At 29.9% G+C, this 20,212-nt stretch overlaps 1 protein-coding gene across 13 annotated transcripts in view; it reads left to right on the top strand.

Moving 5' to 3' along the window:
• The window catches only part of cut (homeobox protein, cut), a 54,201-nt gene that overhangs the window by 13,968 nt on the left and 20,021 nt on the right, over positions 1-20,212 (top strand). For all 13 annotated transcript variants that reach the window (XM_035096377.1, XM_035096376.1, XM_035096375.1 and 10 more), the window contains exon 3: positions 12,743-12,937. In XM_035096377.1, coding sequence (XP_034952268.1) covers positions 12,743-12,937 — 195 coding nt within the window. The remainder of the gene's footprint in view (positions 1-12,742; positions 12,938-20,212) is intronic.

Here is a 20,212-nt window from a genome sequence, read left to right as displayed (position 1 = left end):
ATTATTATCAATTAATTTCAAAAAAAGGATATTATTCAATTAATTCAATATTAAAAGTGTTGTTTTTTCGATACAATTAATGTGTCAGAATATAGATTAAGCAACTAAACTTCAGCTCTCTATAACTAAGGAAACAAAAGTAGGGAGAATACTTGGATGCACTCAGATGTGTGATTATTGCACGGTGAGGATGTATGCTTCACTGCACTACCGCCATTATAGTATACATTTTATGTTTAGAGTCTAAGACAAAAAATCACACGTTAACTGTAAACGGATATATTCAATGACATCTATGATATTTTTAACAATCATCATTTTTACATCAACAAAAAAAATAAAATCAAGTTTACTTGGACAATTAATACACATGTCAGGAGCATTTATAAATCTAAAATATTTTCAAGTGCTTCTTTGAAGATAAAATCTGGAATCTGCAAAAAAAATTCAGTGTATGCAATGTCACTAATTTTGGAAAGTGCACATGCATGGATAAATGTGTTCACTGATATGTGGTGGATGTGTGTACAGTAGTTGACTAAATTGTCTCATTTTATATACTTTAAAATGTATACAATAATACTTAAATACTTGTTACACTTCGATTCGAGTGAAATAAATTAGCACATAGGCCTAAAATATAAGCTACTAATTATTACAATAGATAATAAAAAGAATTACTTTTATATTATTGTTTCTTATCTTCTAGATGTTGAGAAAGATTTAATTATTAATAAATACTAATATCAATTATTGATGTACTGGTGTGAAAAAAATTATTACATGATTACTATTAAAAAATGGTCGATTTTCAAGACATAAAAAAAAAAGTTAAACGTTAAGTCCAGCACTTAATAACATTATAAAGAAAGATGTGATATGCTATAAAGAATAGTAGGTGTGGTTTAAAAAAGTAGGCGGAGTCAGGCACAGTACATCGTGTATATTCTTTTGCGCATGGCTTTGTTCTCATGCGTCTTTTGTTTTAAAAGGCACCAAATTTATAATTGTCCAACAATTATCAAAGCCCTACCATCAATGCCTCATATTTATAGTGTTAAATTGTGAAATAATGGAACCAATGCTACATCAATCTAAAATAGTAAAAAAAAAAAATTCTTTCACTTGGGTTATTGTTGTTAGGTAGTTAAATATTGCAAAAATTCAACACACTAGTGTTCTTATAAAAATTTATACTCGTAAAAGTGTTATGCATTGAGTTGATTCATTTTTACTAAAGTTTGAAGTAGATTTTTTTTTGAAAATATTTAATTAATTATTTAGATAAAATAAATAATTTACGATTTCTGATATGAATCCATGGTTTTTTGATAGCGAAGTGTATTTTTATTTTCTGAGAGCATGTTTGAATATAATAAGAAAAATTATTCTCAAATATGTGGAAACAAAAAGACTCGACGCCGTGGGTAAACGGAAAGAAATCACAGCGGGAGTACCATAAAAATATTTTTAGACACGAGAGAACTCTTCAACTGGACGTGAAAAGGATAAGAAAAAAAACGGTTGGAGAGAGAACGAAAGAAAAAGGTCTCAACGATGCAGGCACTAGCAAGTGGAAAGGAAATGGCTTCGACGAACGATCGAAAGACTATTCTAGCCATGTGCAACCAATACGTCTCAGCTGCAACGTCCCTTTATTTCTTCTCTTCCCACATATATATATATATATATATATATATACATACATACATATCTTTATATTTATTTCATAATAAAATTAATTCGACACACACTCTACAAAAAATACAATAACAATTATGTTCACTTCAAGTCATTTAGTAGTAATTTTTTTAATTACATTTAAACACTGAATAATGATAACCAATGAGTTGAATAATAAAAAATTTATTTCGATTTTTTGGAGCAGATGTCTTACATTAAAGATCTTTTAAATATTTTTTTTTTCAAAGTCGCCAAGTTTTGAGATCATATCATCAAATGATGTACTTCTTACTAACATCTGCTCTTATTGTTGACATTTTTTAGCTTTTAATTCATTCGTTTATTTTCTAGTCAATTGATTACACTAGATTCTTTTGTAGATGATAGATAAATTATTACATTTCTTCCATGTGTTTGGCTGTGAAATTGGAAAATGATTTCTCTAACATTGTATGTTGTTTGATTTTGATGATGTCGTTGAGAAGAACAGAATAAATAAATGTGTAGTCGTGAAATAGTTATCTTTTGAGATTTAATTTCACTAACAGTAGTAGTTTTAATATGTATATATCAGTAACTAAATAGAGAAGAGAATCAATTGGAATGATAAATAATTTTTGCTTTCAGTGCTCGATATATTATCAATTGAATTAGATTACAAGTGTAAAAGATTGCTTCAAACGATTGTATTACTGAATCAAATGATTATTATGAATTTCCGACGATAGCTTCTGAATGATAAGAATATTGAAACCGGAAAGCAAGCGCGATTGATTGTGGGGAATGAGACTGTTGGAACAAAAATTCAAAGTAGAGAAAAATTGAGTGACAAAGAATTCTTGATTAAAATAACATTTATTGTTTCATTATTTTAAATCAATTATTATTGAAAAAATTCTTTAAAATAAAAAATAAAAACAATAAATTTTTTTTCAATGACTAATTTATTTAAATTTCTAACATGATACTCAAAAAAATATTTTTAAATTTATTTAACGATAAGGAAACCAATAAATTCCACAAATTTGACTCATAAACAAGATAAAATTCAACCATTAAAAATATTTTATCTTACTTTTTAAAATTTTGATATAGTCGTAACTATCCGCTTATTAATCCTGCCTGTACATATTTGTTTCACGCATCCGTTTCCGGTTGGAAAACGGTTAATATATATATAGACATACATATTATATATCTATATATATATATTTAAAATCAGTGTAGACAATGAAAACTTGACAGTAAGTAAAAAAAAAACTAAAGAATTTGGAAGGACCAATTTAAAATTTGTAGTAATGAGAAAAAAATTGCAAAATGAGATAAAAAAAAAGAAGTTGAATGAAAGCAGAATAAAATGATTGCATTAATGGAATAAAAAGGATAAAATAGAATGAAAAAATCTCTTATTTGTTTAATTATCAGCGTACCGCATTAATTCGTTAATTGAGCGTCAGATGGCGCCTATTGTATCCGGTTGACAAGCTTTGTGTTTAGTAGACCCTATGAATGTGGGAGTTATTTCCCTTTTTTTTTTCTCAAACATTTTGCGTATGCGTAAGAGCTGTCATTTGACAGCAGAACCATGTTAATCGTATGCACAAATCAGAACAATGAATATAGGCCATTGTTTTAGAACACTTGAATGACACTTCTATAGAGATTTTAGCGATCGGTCATTCTCACACCGTGTTATCTTTTGTCTTTAACGACAGTCTAACATCCGTCTACCAAAATCGTAAGGTCCCTAAAAATATTCTCACTTGACGATATTTCATTCATCAAAATAGGCCATTCAGTAAATAATACCACGTCAATGACTACCCTTATTAACAAATTTATTATTTATTATTGTATAAAAATATTCTATTAACATATTTACTTCAGTGATCTACGTAATTAATATCAATAATTCAATATAAAAGAATAAAAGCTTGTGTTTTCTACTTGAAAAATGATTTTATTATCAATATATAGAAGATAACGAGCTTGAATTGTGAAAAGTATCAACCCTTTGATTAAACTACATCCTATGCTTGTTGAATAATCGATAGAGGATTTAAAAGGTGGTAAATATCCTGTGCGGGTCGTTAACGATTTGTTTTTTACTTTTTCAAAGAGTCTTCAATGTACCATCAGCGCTTGAGTAACGATTATATGTGTATAAAAAAAGCAGACATGGTGAAGAGCTCGTAGTGAGGGTGAAAAAAGTCAAGAGAACTCAGAGAAAGCGTATCAGTAGTTATTGAGAAATATCCCATCAGCCAATATGTAAACATTATTTAAATATATCAACGTGGATCATTATTAATTATGTTTGTATTAATAGTTATTTTATTGTATATATGAAAATCAAGTATTTCTTTTTCTATATATTAAATCTAAAATTTTTAAATAAAATTGAATATTTAAATATGAAGAAAAAAAATGGATTATGAATACCAAGTTATTGGTGAAGTGATAGACAAGTAATGAAAAATAATGAAAAAGTTGATCAAAGTAAAATATATATTATAAACCATGTGGGTAATTATCATGGACCTTTACATTAACTCTTTCTCTCACAAGCATGATAGGAACTTCTCATTTTCAAATACCTTCCTATTCTTTATATTAAGTTCCAACCCTCCTTTGATAATTCGTCTGTGGACTAGAGTTTCAATTTTTTTTATTTTCTTTTACTTTATTATCCTTTTTTTTATCTATTCTCTCTTTCCAACTGCCTAATTCATTCTCTCCCTATTCTCAAGTACCTCGACGCTGTCGAATAATATTCATTCGAAATAATATTCTGGCAAAGCCACAGTAGAAAATAATTTAATTAATCTGATTGAGAATGTTAATGCCCGTCTCGCAAAAATAATATTTGAATGAATTAATATCCCAAGCGTTGAGTTAAAGTATAAGCGACGTGCAGGAGTAGATAGAAAGGTAAAAGTAAAGAAAGTGTATAGAGAGAATGAGAGAGAGAGATACGATAGGATGAGCGAAGCTTGATACAGTAAATAAAGGACCAGTTTAAAGAGAAACAGATTTTGAAAGAGGAATGATGAAACGGGGCAAGGGTAGAAGAACGAATAAAGTAGACAAGTATGAGAGAAGAGGAGGATCAGAAAGTGAAACGCATTTGGAACGGTAGAGAGTCCTAATTAGCTAAGTAAAGCCCAAGCATTATCACTCATTTTCAAACCCCTTTTTCCTACTTTCTCTCCTCCTCCTCCTCCTCCTCCTCCTCTCTCTCTCTCTCTCTTTGCCATTTACTTCCTTCATATTGACTCATTTCAAAATCTCAATTTCTCATGTTTATACATTTAAGTCTTTTATTCATTTTACTCTTTATTTTTCTGCTTTATTCATTAAGTGATCAATAACATCAATGGATCAATAAAATAATAATCATCATCAAGTTTACCTCATTGTAGCACATTATTTATTGACTGTAAACATTCAATGCCTATTACGACATACCTATAAATGAATCTTTTACTTGATGATGACGAGAACAATATCCGACGGCAAATTATGAAACATTTTTTTTATTACACACTGAGAGAAATAAATAGAAGTCGCATTTACTATTAATAGTTTGAAAAGGACTCTACTATTTTCTGTCAAAGAAGAAATTAACGTGGGATTGTAAATCCAATTATAGGACTTGACTATAAATTTTTTAGAGTGTATTTAACCCTTTGTGGTCTCATGTAACATTTCTGTAACAAACAAACAATAATCTTGCTAAAATAGATATTAAATTTAAATTATTTACTTGTTAAAATGTCTAGAGTAAAATTAAAGTTAACATTTAAATGTTTATGATAAAATTAATATTGATATCTTCAAGATGACTTTTGTTATTAGATGATCTGAATTATTTAATAGATAAAATAATAATTATTTTTATAAATGAATTTTCGGTATTTGATAACTGAAATAATAAAGATAATAAGGGGGGAGGAATGGACTAATTTTCTATATTTTACACTTCATTTGTTCCCTCTTTTTCTTTCCCTACTTTGGAAACTTTTCCCTAGTGGTGACGCCAAAGCGCTAACCCTTTGATTCGAAAGCAACTACTCCTTTGAATACACACCACCTTCACCCCTATACGATGCTGCCTGATGCTTTGAAATCCTGGCAGAAATGATTTTCACCCTCCTCCCCCCCCCCTCTCTTTTCTATCCTTATTACTTAATGTTCCTCATTCGTGTCTCAATCATACATATATCTTTATTATGTCAAATTTATAGCATGGTACAAATTTTATTAATCAATAATTAAACATCAAAAAAAAAGTAATCAAATGGGGCTTGACAGTTATCTATTTGATGTCTTTTTTATCTAAGTAATATTTCGATTTATTTCAGTAGAAATGGAATTAAAAAATGCAAAGTTTTTTTTTGCTGTACTTCTTGGGAGTATTTATTTGGCCGATATAATCGATATGCAAAAACCAACCCTTTCTTTTTATCGTATGTACATCGTGAGAGTACACAATGAGCGGGTAATAATTTGAAATACGGATAAAATCGATAGTCCTACTCACTACCCTTCTGTTCTCTGTGTCGTCGCCACCTCTTTTCATTCGTTTCCCCTTACATTCACCCTTTTATTTTGTATTACGTAGGCTATCTTGACGATAATCGTTAAATATTCAAAACAATCTAAGGAAAAATTGAAAAATACATATTTCATTCTTTACATGTTCTTATCAAATTGGATTTAAAAAGTATTTTGTTAAAAAAAATATTGTTAATAATTTAATAATAATAATAATAATTATTATTATTATTAGAAAGTATAAAATATATTCAAGTGTTGTATATTTAGCACATATTTTTCATACAATATTTGATAAATCAGTCAACAATATTCAAGGAATTTTCCTTAAGTTTTCATTCCTTTACTCCCTTCATTCTCAGTCCTATCATCACCCTCCTGACTATCACGCGAGTTCTGATTAGACGAAGAATTAATGATTTGAAAATCAATACGGCGTTACTCCCAAGAGTATTAAGACACTGTAGAATATAGCAGGACTAAAGGAAGGAATGAAACGGGGGAGAATTTAGAGCGAAAAGGGTGAGAGGTAAAGAGACTTTTACTATTTTGTCACCGAACCCTTCTTTGGCCTTTGATAACTAATTAGTGTTTTACCCCCACCTGGTATTCTTTATCGTCCCAATCAGGGGTAAGGTCTATCCCTCTAGGCGTAAAGGATAGTAGATAGTACTGAAGAACCCTTTTCAAGAGTTACAACGACGTTTCCATGCCTTTGAAAAGATGAAAATGACAAAATTTTCAATTCAAGATGTCAGTAACACTATACTACCTAAAACATTTCCATGACTTTAAATTTTTGATCAAATATTCCATCTTAAAACTAATAATTAAATTTACACTAGAGGAAGTATATTATGGTAGTTTGGAATTCACACATTGGCAGTTAAAATTATTTTTTTTCCTTTTTTTAAAATCAATCAAGCAACTTTCTACATAATATCTGCATATGATTTATAATGCTAATTTATAAGTTGAATACAGTAGCTATTTATGAGAATTAAAAAAAAAACTTTAATTAATATAAATTGTTTTGATTAGCATTACCGCCATTTTTCCCTAGCAAATATGGTGGAGAAACAAAGATAGATACCAAGTTACCATGTCACAACAGAAATTAAAAAAAAACTGTGTAGTAGATCATGTTGGAATTTGATTTAAATCCACTTCAAGTACTCTTTTTTATATCAAGATGTTTTCTAGTGTAAGTCAACTGTGTCAATTGTTAATAAATAAACAATTTCCGGTAAAATGGAATAAAGATAGTCATAAAAGCTCGTGTATTTTTCTATTACTTCAAGTGATTGCTTCTCCTAAACAATGTGGTAAAAAAATCTTTTAACTTATAGAAATATGATTTTTCAAATTAATTGAAAAAGAAGGGTTATCAACTGTGACTCTGTTAATGTTAAATTAATAAATAGTTGAACATGATAATAATAAGGGTGTTGTTTTTCGTTTCGCTGGAGTAATTCAATAGAATAGAGTAAAATTTAATACACATGAAAAATGATTGCAAGATGTTGGTAACAGACGTCATAAATATCTAAACATTCTTATATTTTCATCATAGTCATCATTAAAATTTATGTTACGATCAGAGGTAAGGGATATATATCAAGCTGAATGCTAGCGTCGCTGAGGTGATCCATAGGCCACAGAATACCAAGGGTTCGCCTTGGAGTTAGTAGCTTGGCACTATACTGAAGCGAATGAGGAGAGAAGAAGTGGAAAGAAGGGGAGAAGTATGGTGGTAATATTGTAATCTATGTATGGAAGAATGCAAGATGAGAAATATACAAGAGGAAAAAATGAAAAAGTGTAAACCCAAATGGCGCGCGAGTCTACCCTCGCTTTAAGGGTAGTTTTTGGTGGATGCCAATGTACTCGAGAATGTGAGCGAAGAGAAACAGGAAGAGAAATGATGAGAGGATGAGGTTTGCCTCTCTCGCAAAGAGATGAAGTACTGGAATCTACAGTTGAAGGGTGTAGAAATGGGTGGTACTGCAAATAAAATGATGTCTATACCAAATCTCTATCCTCTATCGTATTCTTTTCCGTTGGGTGCTATTAGAACTCTGCGGTGGACCCATAAAAAAATATACTCTGCATTGTGTCGCTACTCAGGTAGCGATATTTTGCTGAACTTCCATTTTGAGGATTTCATACATAGAAAACTCATTTACATTTTCTTCAATAGCCCCTGCGATTCTATTGTTTTCGATTATTTCAGCTTTCTTTTTTAATACTAATTTTTTATCGTCACAAATAAAAAATATCATTCAATAGCTTCTTTAAAAAAAAATAAATCATGTATCAATAATTTAGTATTAAAAAAATATTTTAATATTAAAAGAAGAAATAATTTCATGCAATGAGCTTTTATGATTATCTTTAAATTTCAAATAATATCACATTAATAGCTTAAATTAAATTATAAAAGGCATGAAATTTAATGTTGACATAACATTGACAATTAAACAGTTTTAGAGATAGCAGTAGAGAAAAAAAAAAATATTGTTATCTACTGGACCAAGTAAAATCGAAATGGTAAACGATAATTTGATTGGCCTCGAGTTTGTCTACGTATTCCAAATCGTATTTCTCATGTATTACCTTTAACTGTTACATTGATGCACAGCAGTGCACTCAAATCGCCATCGACTCATGCAAATTGTGACAATGCATTGCTTTTATACTGTATCTCATCCCTCAATACCATTACCTCGGGCCGCTTCGACGATTTGCGACACATCGAATCTTCTATTGTTTTATAGCATTATCAATTTTTATACACTTTTCTATTTTCGGACCATTCTTTGATATATAAAAAAAAAAGTCATCAATAGTTGAACCAAATTCTATACATTACGATATGGAATTATTCTGCACTATTAAATTTCTAAAAATATTTTATTGTTCTTTTTTTTACTGAATAAAAAAAATATTATTTAAAAATAATCATAATAAATAAAAATAGATATGCAATGGGAAAAAATAAAATTTATAGTTTTAGAAGAAGAAGATATTTTTAACATCAAATTTTGAAAAGAAAGAAGAATAATTTCAATTAAACTTTTTTGTTCTTTTATTATATATCAAGTATCATCTTTCCTTCATTCCTTATATATATAAAAGAAACCGGATTCATTTTTTGTGCATCTTCATCTGGTAATTTATTGGCACCCAGACAGAAAAAATGATACAACGCACGATAAACCTTTACAGTTTCTTTGATCATTAACAAACTCATCATCTTAAATCTTTTATTAAAACAAATCTGTTATTTCGTGCACAAAATTCCGGATATTGCACGGTGAAATGACGAGAAAAAAAAAAAGAAATAAACAAATAAAAGATTCGACAATCTGAAAATATCTAAAGTCTAAAGGATAAAAGCGGAAAAGTTGTAGAACGGATCAGTGGTGGTTGATGCACCGCGAAAGAAGAGAAAGACGAAAAAGGAAATGAATAAGTGAGATGGACTTGAAAGAGGTGCTTGTGTCTAATGATGTTTAAGAAGGAGCTTTAATTTTTCATTAAGACAACGTAGGACATCAAAGGCACATCTTTATTTTTTGCGTGATGCCTTGAGGCCTAAAATTGAGGGTAGATTCTTTGGGGATTGTTATACACTTTGACTTTTCTCCGTCCCCCATCTATTAATATTTCTTAAATATGTTTGCTGCTTTACTAGCCCTTATACGTTCACGATAAACCTCTTATATATTTTTAACAATAAAATTCATAACCATTAAGCAACGTGACAGAAATAAATATGTTTAACCTTATTTCATATAATCAAAAAAATATTATGCGGGTATTAAAATGATTAAATTTTATTCTCATCATTATGTTAAATATTCTTTATTTGTTAAGAAATCACCCGCAGTATTTGAGTATTATTATATCCCTAAATATTTTTAAAATCAATTTTTCTTATTGATCTTAATTTTTTTATTTTTGACAATTTTATTATAATCAAGCTTATATAAATATTAATTGAATCAAAAGTTTTGTTAATATTTAATAGATAAAAATGGACAGATAATCAATTTTAAAAGATAAGATTTATTTTTAGGAGAATAGAAAAATCAGTTTTTACGAGGAAAAGTCTAGTGAAGCTGAATGTCATAAAAAATTAGAAGACTCACAAGTCTTTTACACTTTAGATGCCTAGCAATCAAGTATTTACCGCATATTCGTGCGTTATCCGCCACTGGAGGCCTTTGAGGCCGGTCGATATCTTGATAATAAATACAAGAGGGGTTCCTATTCTGATGGTTGGTGTGAGATTGAAAAGGGGTGGCAGGCGAGAGAAAGAACGAGAACGAAGTAAGTGAGAAAGTGAGACAGAGATGAGGTAGAGATTGAGGTAGTTGTAGAATGGCGGCGCATAGTAGTAGTGTATACATCTAACGAAAAGAAAAAGAGGAATGGTCGTAAAAAGGAGAAAAGCAACGACAAGGGAAGATCATTCGCACCTCACGGTGTAATGAGAAAATTTGAAATATCGCACCTACTCTCCCTTTATTCTCGGCGAAAAAATAACAGTCTTGTAGTCATAACCGGTTAATCCACCCTTACACCCTCTCGTTCTACTTTCCTCTTGAATCCAACCCTCTGTGGGGATATGACAAGAGCCTCTTGGATGCCTTCGTCATGTTTTACTCGTTATGCCATCATTGATATCGGCAAATGACAAAAAAGCTATTGAGAAATATTCAATATTGATATTAATGATAATAATCATAATAATTATTTATAGAAAGATTATTACTGATGATAAAAGATGTATCATTTCAAGGATAAAGATCATTCTCTACTATTAACATTAACTAAATTATTTTGTCAAATAAAAATAAATAAAAAATCAGAGATTAACTATATAATAGTTATACGGTCCATTTCTTTAATTCGTCAGCATGCTGTGTCTTTTATTAGCTAACCCTGAAATATATTGGAAACTAACTTCTTGGCAATTAATAGAAAGTTCGAGAAGTGATGATTGGTAATAATTTAACAGAGTAAAATGTGATTGAGTCAAAACAAAAAGTGATCCATAATCCTATCTTTATTTCTAAAGAAATCTTGATGACAGGGAAATATGTCTGGTCAGCTCAAATCTCATTTAGACATTGAAAATAAACAAATCATTTATGCATTACTATAAAGACCATATATATATATTTGACAATATATTGAATTGATTGGAAAGTGTAATAATAATCAGAGTAATTGTATTTGGTGGGTTATTGTGGTTGAAGTTTTCTTGTAAAGATCTAGAATATTTGTAGTTTGACAGGGCAAGTTCATTGGTGATTTTTACCAGCTGTTACCCGAATGCCAAGTGCGAGAGAGTAGAGAGACTAGATAGTAAAGGAAACGAAGGTAGCATATTTGGCTGATACCTAAATACTCTTGAAAGTGGGGTCCGTGTGAACGGAGGATGCTGACACATGCACTCATTCGTGCGATCCATCCCAGGATCTCAACGACGTTGATGAGCATCTGTAGAAATAGCTGTTTCTTGCTCTTATTATCCCCCTCTCCTTCACCCTGCCTTTCCCTGGTCAAACGAGAAAGAAGACGAAAAGAAGATGAAGAGAAAAGACAAAAAAAACCTCTTCACGGTGGGAAATCCTTAACCTTGACTCTAAAGCGAATGATAGGAGGTAGGACACATAATGAAGAAGATTCCTCAACTGCATTTCTTACAAACCAATTATTCACTAACATTTCATCTTTTCTCCTTTCTTTAAATCGATTATTATTAACTCTTGAACTCTGTACTTTATTTATCTCATTAGATGTATACTTATTATTACATTCAAATTAACAAACACGTGAACCAAATGATGACGTTGTCGTTCAACTATTAATGACAAACATATGCGCTTTTCGAAGCATGAGTACAAGTCGAATGATCTGGTCTATGTGTCAGCACATGTTTGACTCATTAATCGGCATCTGGAGTTAATTAAACTTTATCTGAACTCGAATTCTATTAACTTTACCATTTTTCTATTTAATTATTTAATTGAATTATCAGGCTATACATTTTTTTTTTTTTCATTAATTTCATTCATAACTATATCATTATTATTTATTAATTTATTAATCATAAATTAAGATAATTTTTAAAATGTCAACGATATTATGTAAATGTAAAAAATGATTTTAAATTTATATTACAAAGTTAAAAAAAAAAAAAATAATGTCATCGAGTTATAATCTTATCTTGATTGAACAACAATAAAGCTTAGAACAAATGTATATGTGTGTAAGAGTGTCGAATGAGTACACTTACTTTCCGTATACAATTGATTTTGTAAGGCGTGTATCGTCACCCTATTAGTCATAAACTCAATACATATTATTTTTTTTACATTTCAAATGTTAAATATATTTATTACTGCCAAATAATTTCATACAATTTCTTTTTTATTTTCATAAAAAAATTTTTATTAACAAAAAAAAAAATGATTTCTATGTGTTTTAGAGAGCTACTTTAGCAGAAAAAGAAGTATCAGCATTAAAAGAACAGCTTTCCGCATCAAACGATGGGAATTCTAAAACTGAGGGACACCAAAAAACATCACAGAATGTACAGAACACAGAACAAACTTACGACCAAAGTAACCCAAGATCACCTAATAATAACCTGGAACAAGAACTTCAGACCAAAGATAAAGAAGTAAGTTGACAATACTTGATTAATTTATTATTAAAATGATTCTAAAACAATTGATCGTTTATTTTTTAAGAAAGAAATGTTGAAAAATAGATGAAATTAATAAGCTTCATAATTCTCGTGACTTGGAAGTTGAGTCGTTTAACAAACATAAAAATATCAAACCTTCCATCAAGCTCACGTCGAAGATGAAGTGTATATGGGATATATTTATGGCTCGTCTGTTGGCCTTTGATGTGTCCCGCAAGCAACGCGTGGAAATCACACGCTCGATGTGACTCGTTTCCAAGTGAATGACTCGGTACTCTTTACGTTTTACTGTTGTACATCAGGCGGAGGGGAATCAGTAGAAATATATACAAGGCCACGTGAGCTTGAATCAAGTGTATATAGTAGGTATACACACGTACTAACACCTACAAATCGGCCACGAGGGCTGGTGTGAAAGCTCTGTCAGAGGGTGAAACCGAAACACACGAGGGTGTAGCAGCCAACGCAATTCTCCATTGCACACACATATGTGCAATTTACTATACCTACTATGTTAGAAGGGAGTAGAGTGAATAGCTTATAACCATCCTCAAGAGCTACTGACACTAGTAGTCAAGCGCGCGCTCAGTTGCGGCCAACATTACCTCTACTTGCTTTTGTCGCTTCAAACGCAATAATCACTAGTAATCTGCTTTTTTCCCTTTCTCTTTTTCCTCTTTAATGCTACACTTTTATCTCTTTTTTCTTCTAATGTCATACCTGTGATTTCATGCTTTTTAAATACTCCAAATAAATTCTCTACCACCAATCAAAATAGTACTTTTAACATCAACCAGCCAATTATATTGTAAAATATCACGAAATTAAAACTAAAATGTTTATTTAAGGAAGTAGTTGCACGACTTATAGTATAGTACAGGGAAAACCTATGTTAAAATTTAATTTAAAGATAAATCATAATATTTGATATTAAATCAAACTTGACAATTAGAATTGATTTATTATATAATTATAAAATTATTGATCGTTTTGTTTACAAGATATCTGAATTTATTTGTGTTATTGGGTTTAGTGTTTAACTGAACTTCTAACTCAACTTTCGACATTTATTATTGCTAAACTAAATAATTTATAGATTAATCTTTTATTTTGTTTAATGCAACAACTTCCTTAAGATGAATAAATTATGATAAACTCAAAATTTACTGTTGGATAAAAATATTTTTACTTTTATGTACTTGCCATTTTTTACACTTACATTTACTAAACATAAACAAATCGGTCGAACATTGCTGCCAACAAAATTAGTCCTTCGTCAAATAATACAAAGATGGAGACATCTATTTATTTTACAATATTGACCATTTTATGATTGGCTGTTTTTTTTTGTATTGGTAATAATAGTAATGTAAAAAATACTATAATTGCCATCAATGGACGGTTTTGTCGACGACCATATTACTTAACGTTGATTACATCGCCAGCGAATAGGAATTAATGTATTTATACTGATAGAAAGATATGCTGATAATGGTGATGATAAGAAATTATCGGGAATACGCAACACAGCTTGACGACAATACAAAAGAAGCAATAAATCCCTCTAGCATATTTCTTGAGAACAAAAATGATTATTCGATCATAAAGACAAGACAAAAACCGATGTCGTGTTTGATGGAGCATTATGAAACCGATTAAGTCAGTTATATTGATTGAATATATCTGAGTAGCTCGAGACTTCTTTTGTAAACATTCTTATTATCGCTTATATAAATATCAAGCATTAATACAATAAAAATGAAATAAGTAATATAAAATATAGATTAAGAACTGTATGCTATATAATAACCATTATCATTATTTTCTTCCAATCTTTTCATATTTAACATTTAAAAATAGTTTCAAAATGGTTCTCAACTCTTTCTTTTTTTTTTATTAATTTTTTTCCAATAATATTCATTACTAGGGAAATAATAATTTTTCTTCTAAATAAATAAATCAATTGTTTTGTTTTTAATTATGATAGTAAAATTAAAAAATCAACTGTATTTCATCAACAACATTTCATCACTTTGATGCGTATCTAATAACAATCCATTGATTATATCATAATTACTAATTTAAATATAGGTTCAAGGAACACGCAAACTTATATCGCAAGTCTTGTGTGTTTCTATCGAGACGGTTGTACAGCCCAACTTTATACTCATCGATAAAGGCAATCTTTTCTTATCAGGTCACAAGAGATTTATAGGAACCCCCTGCAATAGCGTATCGTCATGACTTTTGTTCGCAACCCCTGGCTTATCCACACGCCACAATGTATTTTTTTTTTTATACACAATTTTCTGTATTATAACTTACGATTGATCCTTGAGGACAAAACAAAAAAACAACAAAATTATTTTATAAATAAAAATTGGGATTATTTTGATTTCATTAAATATGACTTTTGAATTTATTTATAGTCTTGTATATGAACAATAATCTTGTTTGTTAAACAAATGAGTTGAATTATAAAATAATGTCTTTATCATTATTTCAAAAATACTTGGCAAATATTGTCTTGATTGCTTAATATATATGACTTTTGATACAAATATCTCATTGAAATCTGGCCACAAGTCAGCAAATGTTTCAAACTTTTTGAAAGAGAACAACATAGTATTTAATATTGTTTATATTTTTTAACTAAATTATTTATTTATAAATGAGAGTAATAATAAAAATGAAAATAATAATAATATTTTTATGATAAATTTTTTTTGATGAATATAATAAAAATAATAATAAGAGAAGCTTATAAAGCCTTTTCGTAATTTTCCGGACGTCTCTACTTTGTTGCACTGCTGAGCTTTTGGTCGCCAGCAAGTATATTATATTTAAAATTAATCCTTCCTTTGTACTCATGCCGTCGATTGTCTGTCTTTTTATCATACCGATATACCAGCATATAAATTTTACTCTATTATTCGTAGGGAGAAGATAATGCGAAAAAAGGGGTGAAAAAGAGACAGAAACTCTAGAGACATCTCATTGTCTTTACGAAATACGCCAATATGCTTCAACTGTATGATGTGCTTATATATCTGTGTACGTGGCTTTTCATTTTAAATCCTCAATCACCGTCGAGTGATCAATCACAATTGAACTTGGGGGAAATTTAATGAGATATGAGATGTTGAAGAAGATACAAGATCGACATTTTCAGTCATTCTTTAATCATTTCTTTTTAATTGTCGTTAATATATTCATTCTTGTTAACAAATATCATTCAAAAGTAAAAAAATAATTAGCTGATGATAAAGATTATTCATTTAGTCAAATAAAATATTCAAAGAACATTCATGTAATGTAATAATTTAAACAATTTGGTTTCATTGAGGGAAGAGAAAAAAAAATCAAAAATTATAAAAGAAAAAAAATAAAATAAAACATCATCAGAACGTGAAAGGGATAATTTATCAAAGCGAAATTCCATGCAGCAGATGCTATGAAGAGTGGGGAAGAGTGAGGGGCGTTGGTAGAAATGCCTTTGGTTTTCCGCATTAAGTAGCGATCCCTAGCTCAAGTCAGACAGTGGTTGGGATTATGGACGAGACGAGGCAATGAGCTTTCACTCTCCTTCTCTTTTGCTATTCTCTGTCGACAAGCTTCCATACCATCTTTTGATACTGCTTCAAGCTACCCTCACGCGTCCAGAAAGATAATGCACAAACTAACAGATATTTCTCGATACGAGAACGATATCAATGAGACTCGGTGAGGACCAAAAAACTTTTGGTATTTAAATATAATGCTTTGCTTGGGCAGGTCATCTGCTGGGTTTATATTCTATCAGAAAAAGCTCCCAACTGTTTTTTTTTAGGTCTAAATAATTTTGTTTCTTTTAAAAAATAAAATGTGCTGATAATCTAGCAGATGAGTTGATAAAATAGCAATGATGACAATAAGATGAATAAATATGTAGATTCTCCAAAAAGAAAGTGTGCGATAACAAATGGACTAGAATGGAAATAAACCTTTCTTCATGACATCAATAGATTATGTACCTCTTTACTTTGTCCACTTGATTTTATACTTTAATCCCTGCGGGTATAAAACGTATCGTTTTGGCAACAAGAATAGAAGCTAAATGTATTTAGAATCTGGCTTCCATATAGATGGATGAAGTGTAACTATCAAAGTTGGCGATCACCGAGTTTCCATGATGGCATTTGTCCAACCATCATTTTCTTTCCTTATACCCTCTCTTTCTGACAAATTCAATGCCGTTACAGCTACCGCTTGGTTCATCCTCTATGGTCCCTCACAATTTATATTACCAGCGAGGTGCGCATATAATTAATTTAATTAAACGCTCCGCGTTGAAAATCGTCCTATTAGTTCAGCAACTTTCTATGTTCAGCTTCTATATCTGCTTTTCACTTCGCTGTCGTCACTTCCACCCACTTTTCATCCTCCTCATTTCTACCTAGTCTGACTCTCTATATCTGATTCCACAGTTTTCCATTGCAAACCCCCCTAAAAGAAAATTTACTGCTGCTTTAACTTTATCATGCTAACTTTTTTGATTACTAAAAGTACCAATCCTAAAACTATCTAATTACATATTAACATTCATTTGCCATTTTTTAGTGATTATTTTTCATCATATGGATATAAATGTGACTATAAATAGTCTATAAATATATTTCTAGAAATGATAAAAATCACATAAATAATTGAGTTCCTGTTCGATTGTTTTGTAGCATATCAACATGATCATATTCCAAGAAAAAAATCGTTATCTAATAATCATGATATTTGAATTGAAGCTAGCAAATCAATTAATCCAACAAATGAACGCGATATAATAATAATTAAAAATAGAATGAAAAATAATGTTTTATTATTTCATAGAAACACTAACTCATTATTATTAAAAAAAATTATAGATTGCAAAATCAACATTTGAAAAACATATTTCCTTGGTTTATTTTCAAGTATTCCATGTTGATAATATTCGCAATTAAATAATCAATTTTATGTAGTGCTTTACTTTCTAAGCAATCAGAGTCTTTAGCCAATAGTATAAGAAACTTATTGACTGTGTCATGGACTTGACTAATTTCTAAGGAATGGACTATGCCAATTCTTGGTATAGAAATGTTGGAAGGATCAGTGGACAGATTGTGGTTAACCCCTAAAACCTCGTACACTTGTCTTACATTCTCTACGTTTAGTTACCTTTAGTTTCACGTGGTTTCAGTATTTCACCAACTATTTAGTTATTATTTTGTTATTAAACTTCATCACAAGTTATCATCAAACAATTATCAGATAATTTGGTAAATAATTCATCACTTGACCATCATGATACAAATAATTTTGATACTAATTAAAATAAAATAGATACCAACTAGTGACCTATGAACTACTGTCATGTGGTCCAAGTGTAGTATACAATCAAGTCAATGTTATCAAAATCAATGGATTATTTCTATGCCTATTTCAATGCTCCATCACTTGATATTTTTTTTCTGAGCTATAGTTTGATTATTTCGTAACTCAATCGATCTCACACACATGCCACATGTCTTTGGAGTATCAGTTTGAGATTCGATTGCTATTCATTCATCTTCCACTTGTTGATAATTAGCAGACACGAATAACGATTGATGACAGAGAACATTGATGATAGTACAGCTACAAAAATGATGATTATTTATTATCAAAAATGATACTTTCAATCAATATATAGTAAGTTCCTATAATTTGATATATTCACGTAAAAGATTAAAAGGTCTTGAATGATAGCTCATCAACTACTTCGTTATTTCTAATTTTGCCACAAGTAGACTACCATCAACTGGGTAAGTTTTTTGATCAACTGAATAGTCATCATTATTGAACTTTTTTAAGATACACTTGTCATAGTTTTTTTTTTCTTCCAATTCAAAGTAAATAATTAGCTAATTATCATAAATTGTTTTGTGGAAATACATTAAAAATTAAGAAGTGATTATGTTTAAATATTTGCTGATTGTATAGGGTGAATAAGTGAACGTTAGAAAAAAGTTTAGTGTTATTAAGATGAAGTTTCTTGATTTTATGAGGCTTGATGATGTTGTATAATGGCTCTTCAATAGTCTCTTATACCACCGTTGTTCAACCGTCCTCGCGTCGTCTTTCGTTCGAACACGTGTACATATCATCAGGGTAAAAAGAGGGGAGGTCTAGCTGATCGAACACGTTTAGAGTCCACTAGGCCTTTCAAAATATGTAACTGTGTCCACAGCGTTACCTATAAGTGCATTAAAATAAACATAAGCTAACGCGATCGAGCCACGTCACTAACAGAATAAAATATTGAATATAGTTCGATCAAGTATTTCGGCACATAATAATCAACTTCAAGTCTATTATTGTTTTATTATAAATTTATATCAGCTTGATTGTTTAAATTTTCCTGAAGAGTTATAACGTTTCCTCTTTTTTTTTTTTTTGTTAAATAAATATAATAAATGGATTTTAAACTTGTCAAAAAAGTGGATAAAAATTTGAATCTATTTTTTTCCAATAATTTTACTCTTCGTATTTTTTTTTAACACCAACTGATATTCACTCAAACAGATAACTCTGTATCACTATCATTATTCTATTCTTTTTTCCGACATTTGCTTCAGCTTCCCCACACACTCGAGCTTCCACTCTCGAAAGCAAGTAAGTGCCAACAAACACGAGATTTTTACTCTTCAACGTGATGAGTATCGATAACCGATAAAACTATGTATGTATATATAAGGTCAACTGTGGCGATTGACTCTTGTATCCAGAAATAATATCTCTCCTCATCATGTAAATAATGAAAAAGATATTGCCAAATAAAAAATTATTCTGAGATTATCATTTAAATATTTTCTAATTTAATTTTTTTTTGAAAATTTCGGTAATAATTTATTTTAAATATTTTTTAATATGATAATCAATATTTTTGTTTCTATTAAACCATTGATTAATTAAAATTATAAATGATTGGGGAATAAATTAATAAAAATGTCATTAAGTTGAGAAATAAATTACAATAATCATTGGAATATTTAGCTAATGTGTAACCTTGCAGAAAATTAATCGAGTCCAATATAGGAAAGAAATATTTAGCCCTAAGGGCTGGTGATAGAAAACGCAAGAGAAAAATGAAATCGAATGAAGTGCTTCTGGGGATTGGGATCGTAGCCGGTAATTTTCGCACAATTTTATGGGAATTTAAGAATAATTCAATTAGGACTCGGGGATCACTTTCCG

The sequence above is a fragment of the Chelonus insularis genome, unplaced genomic scaffold, assembly GCF_013357705.1.
Source record: "Chelonus insularis isolate UGA/USDA-ARS -01 unplaced genomic scaffold, ASM1335770v1 contig_139_pilon, whole genome shotgun sequence".
NCBI lineage: Eukaryota > Metazoa > Arthropoda > Insecta > Hymenoptera > Braconidae > Chelonus > Chelonus insularis.
Note: the sequence above shows the minus strand (reverse complement) of the source record. Positions and strands in the feature narration are given on the sequence as shown.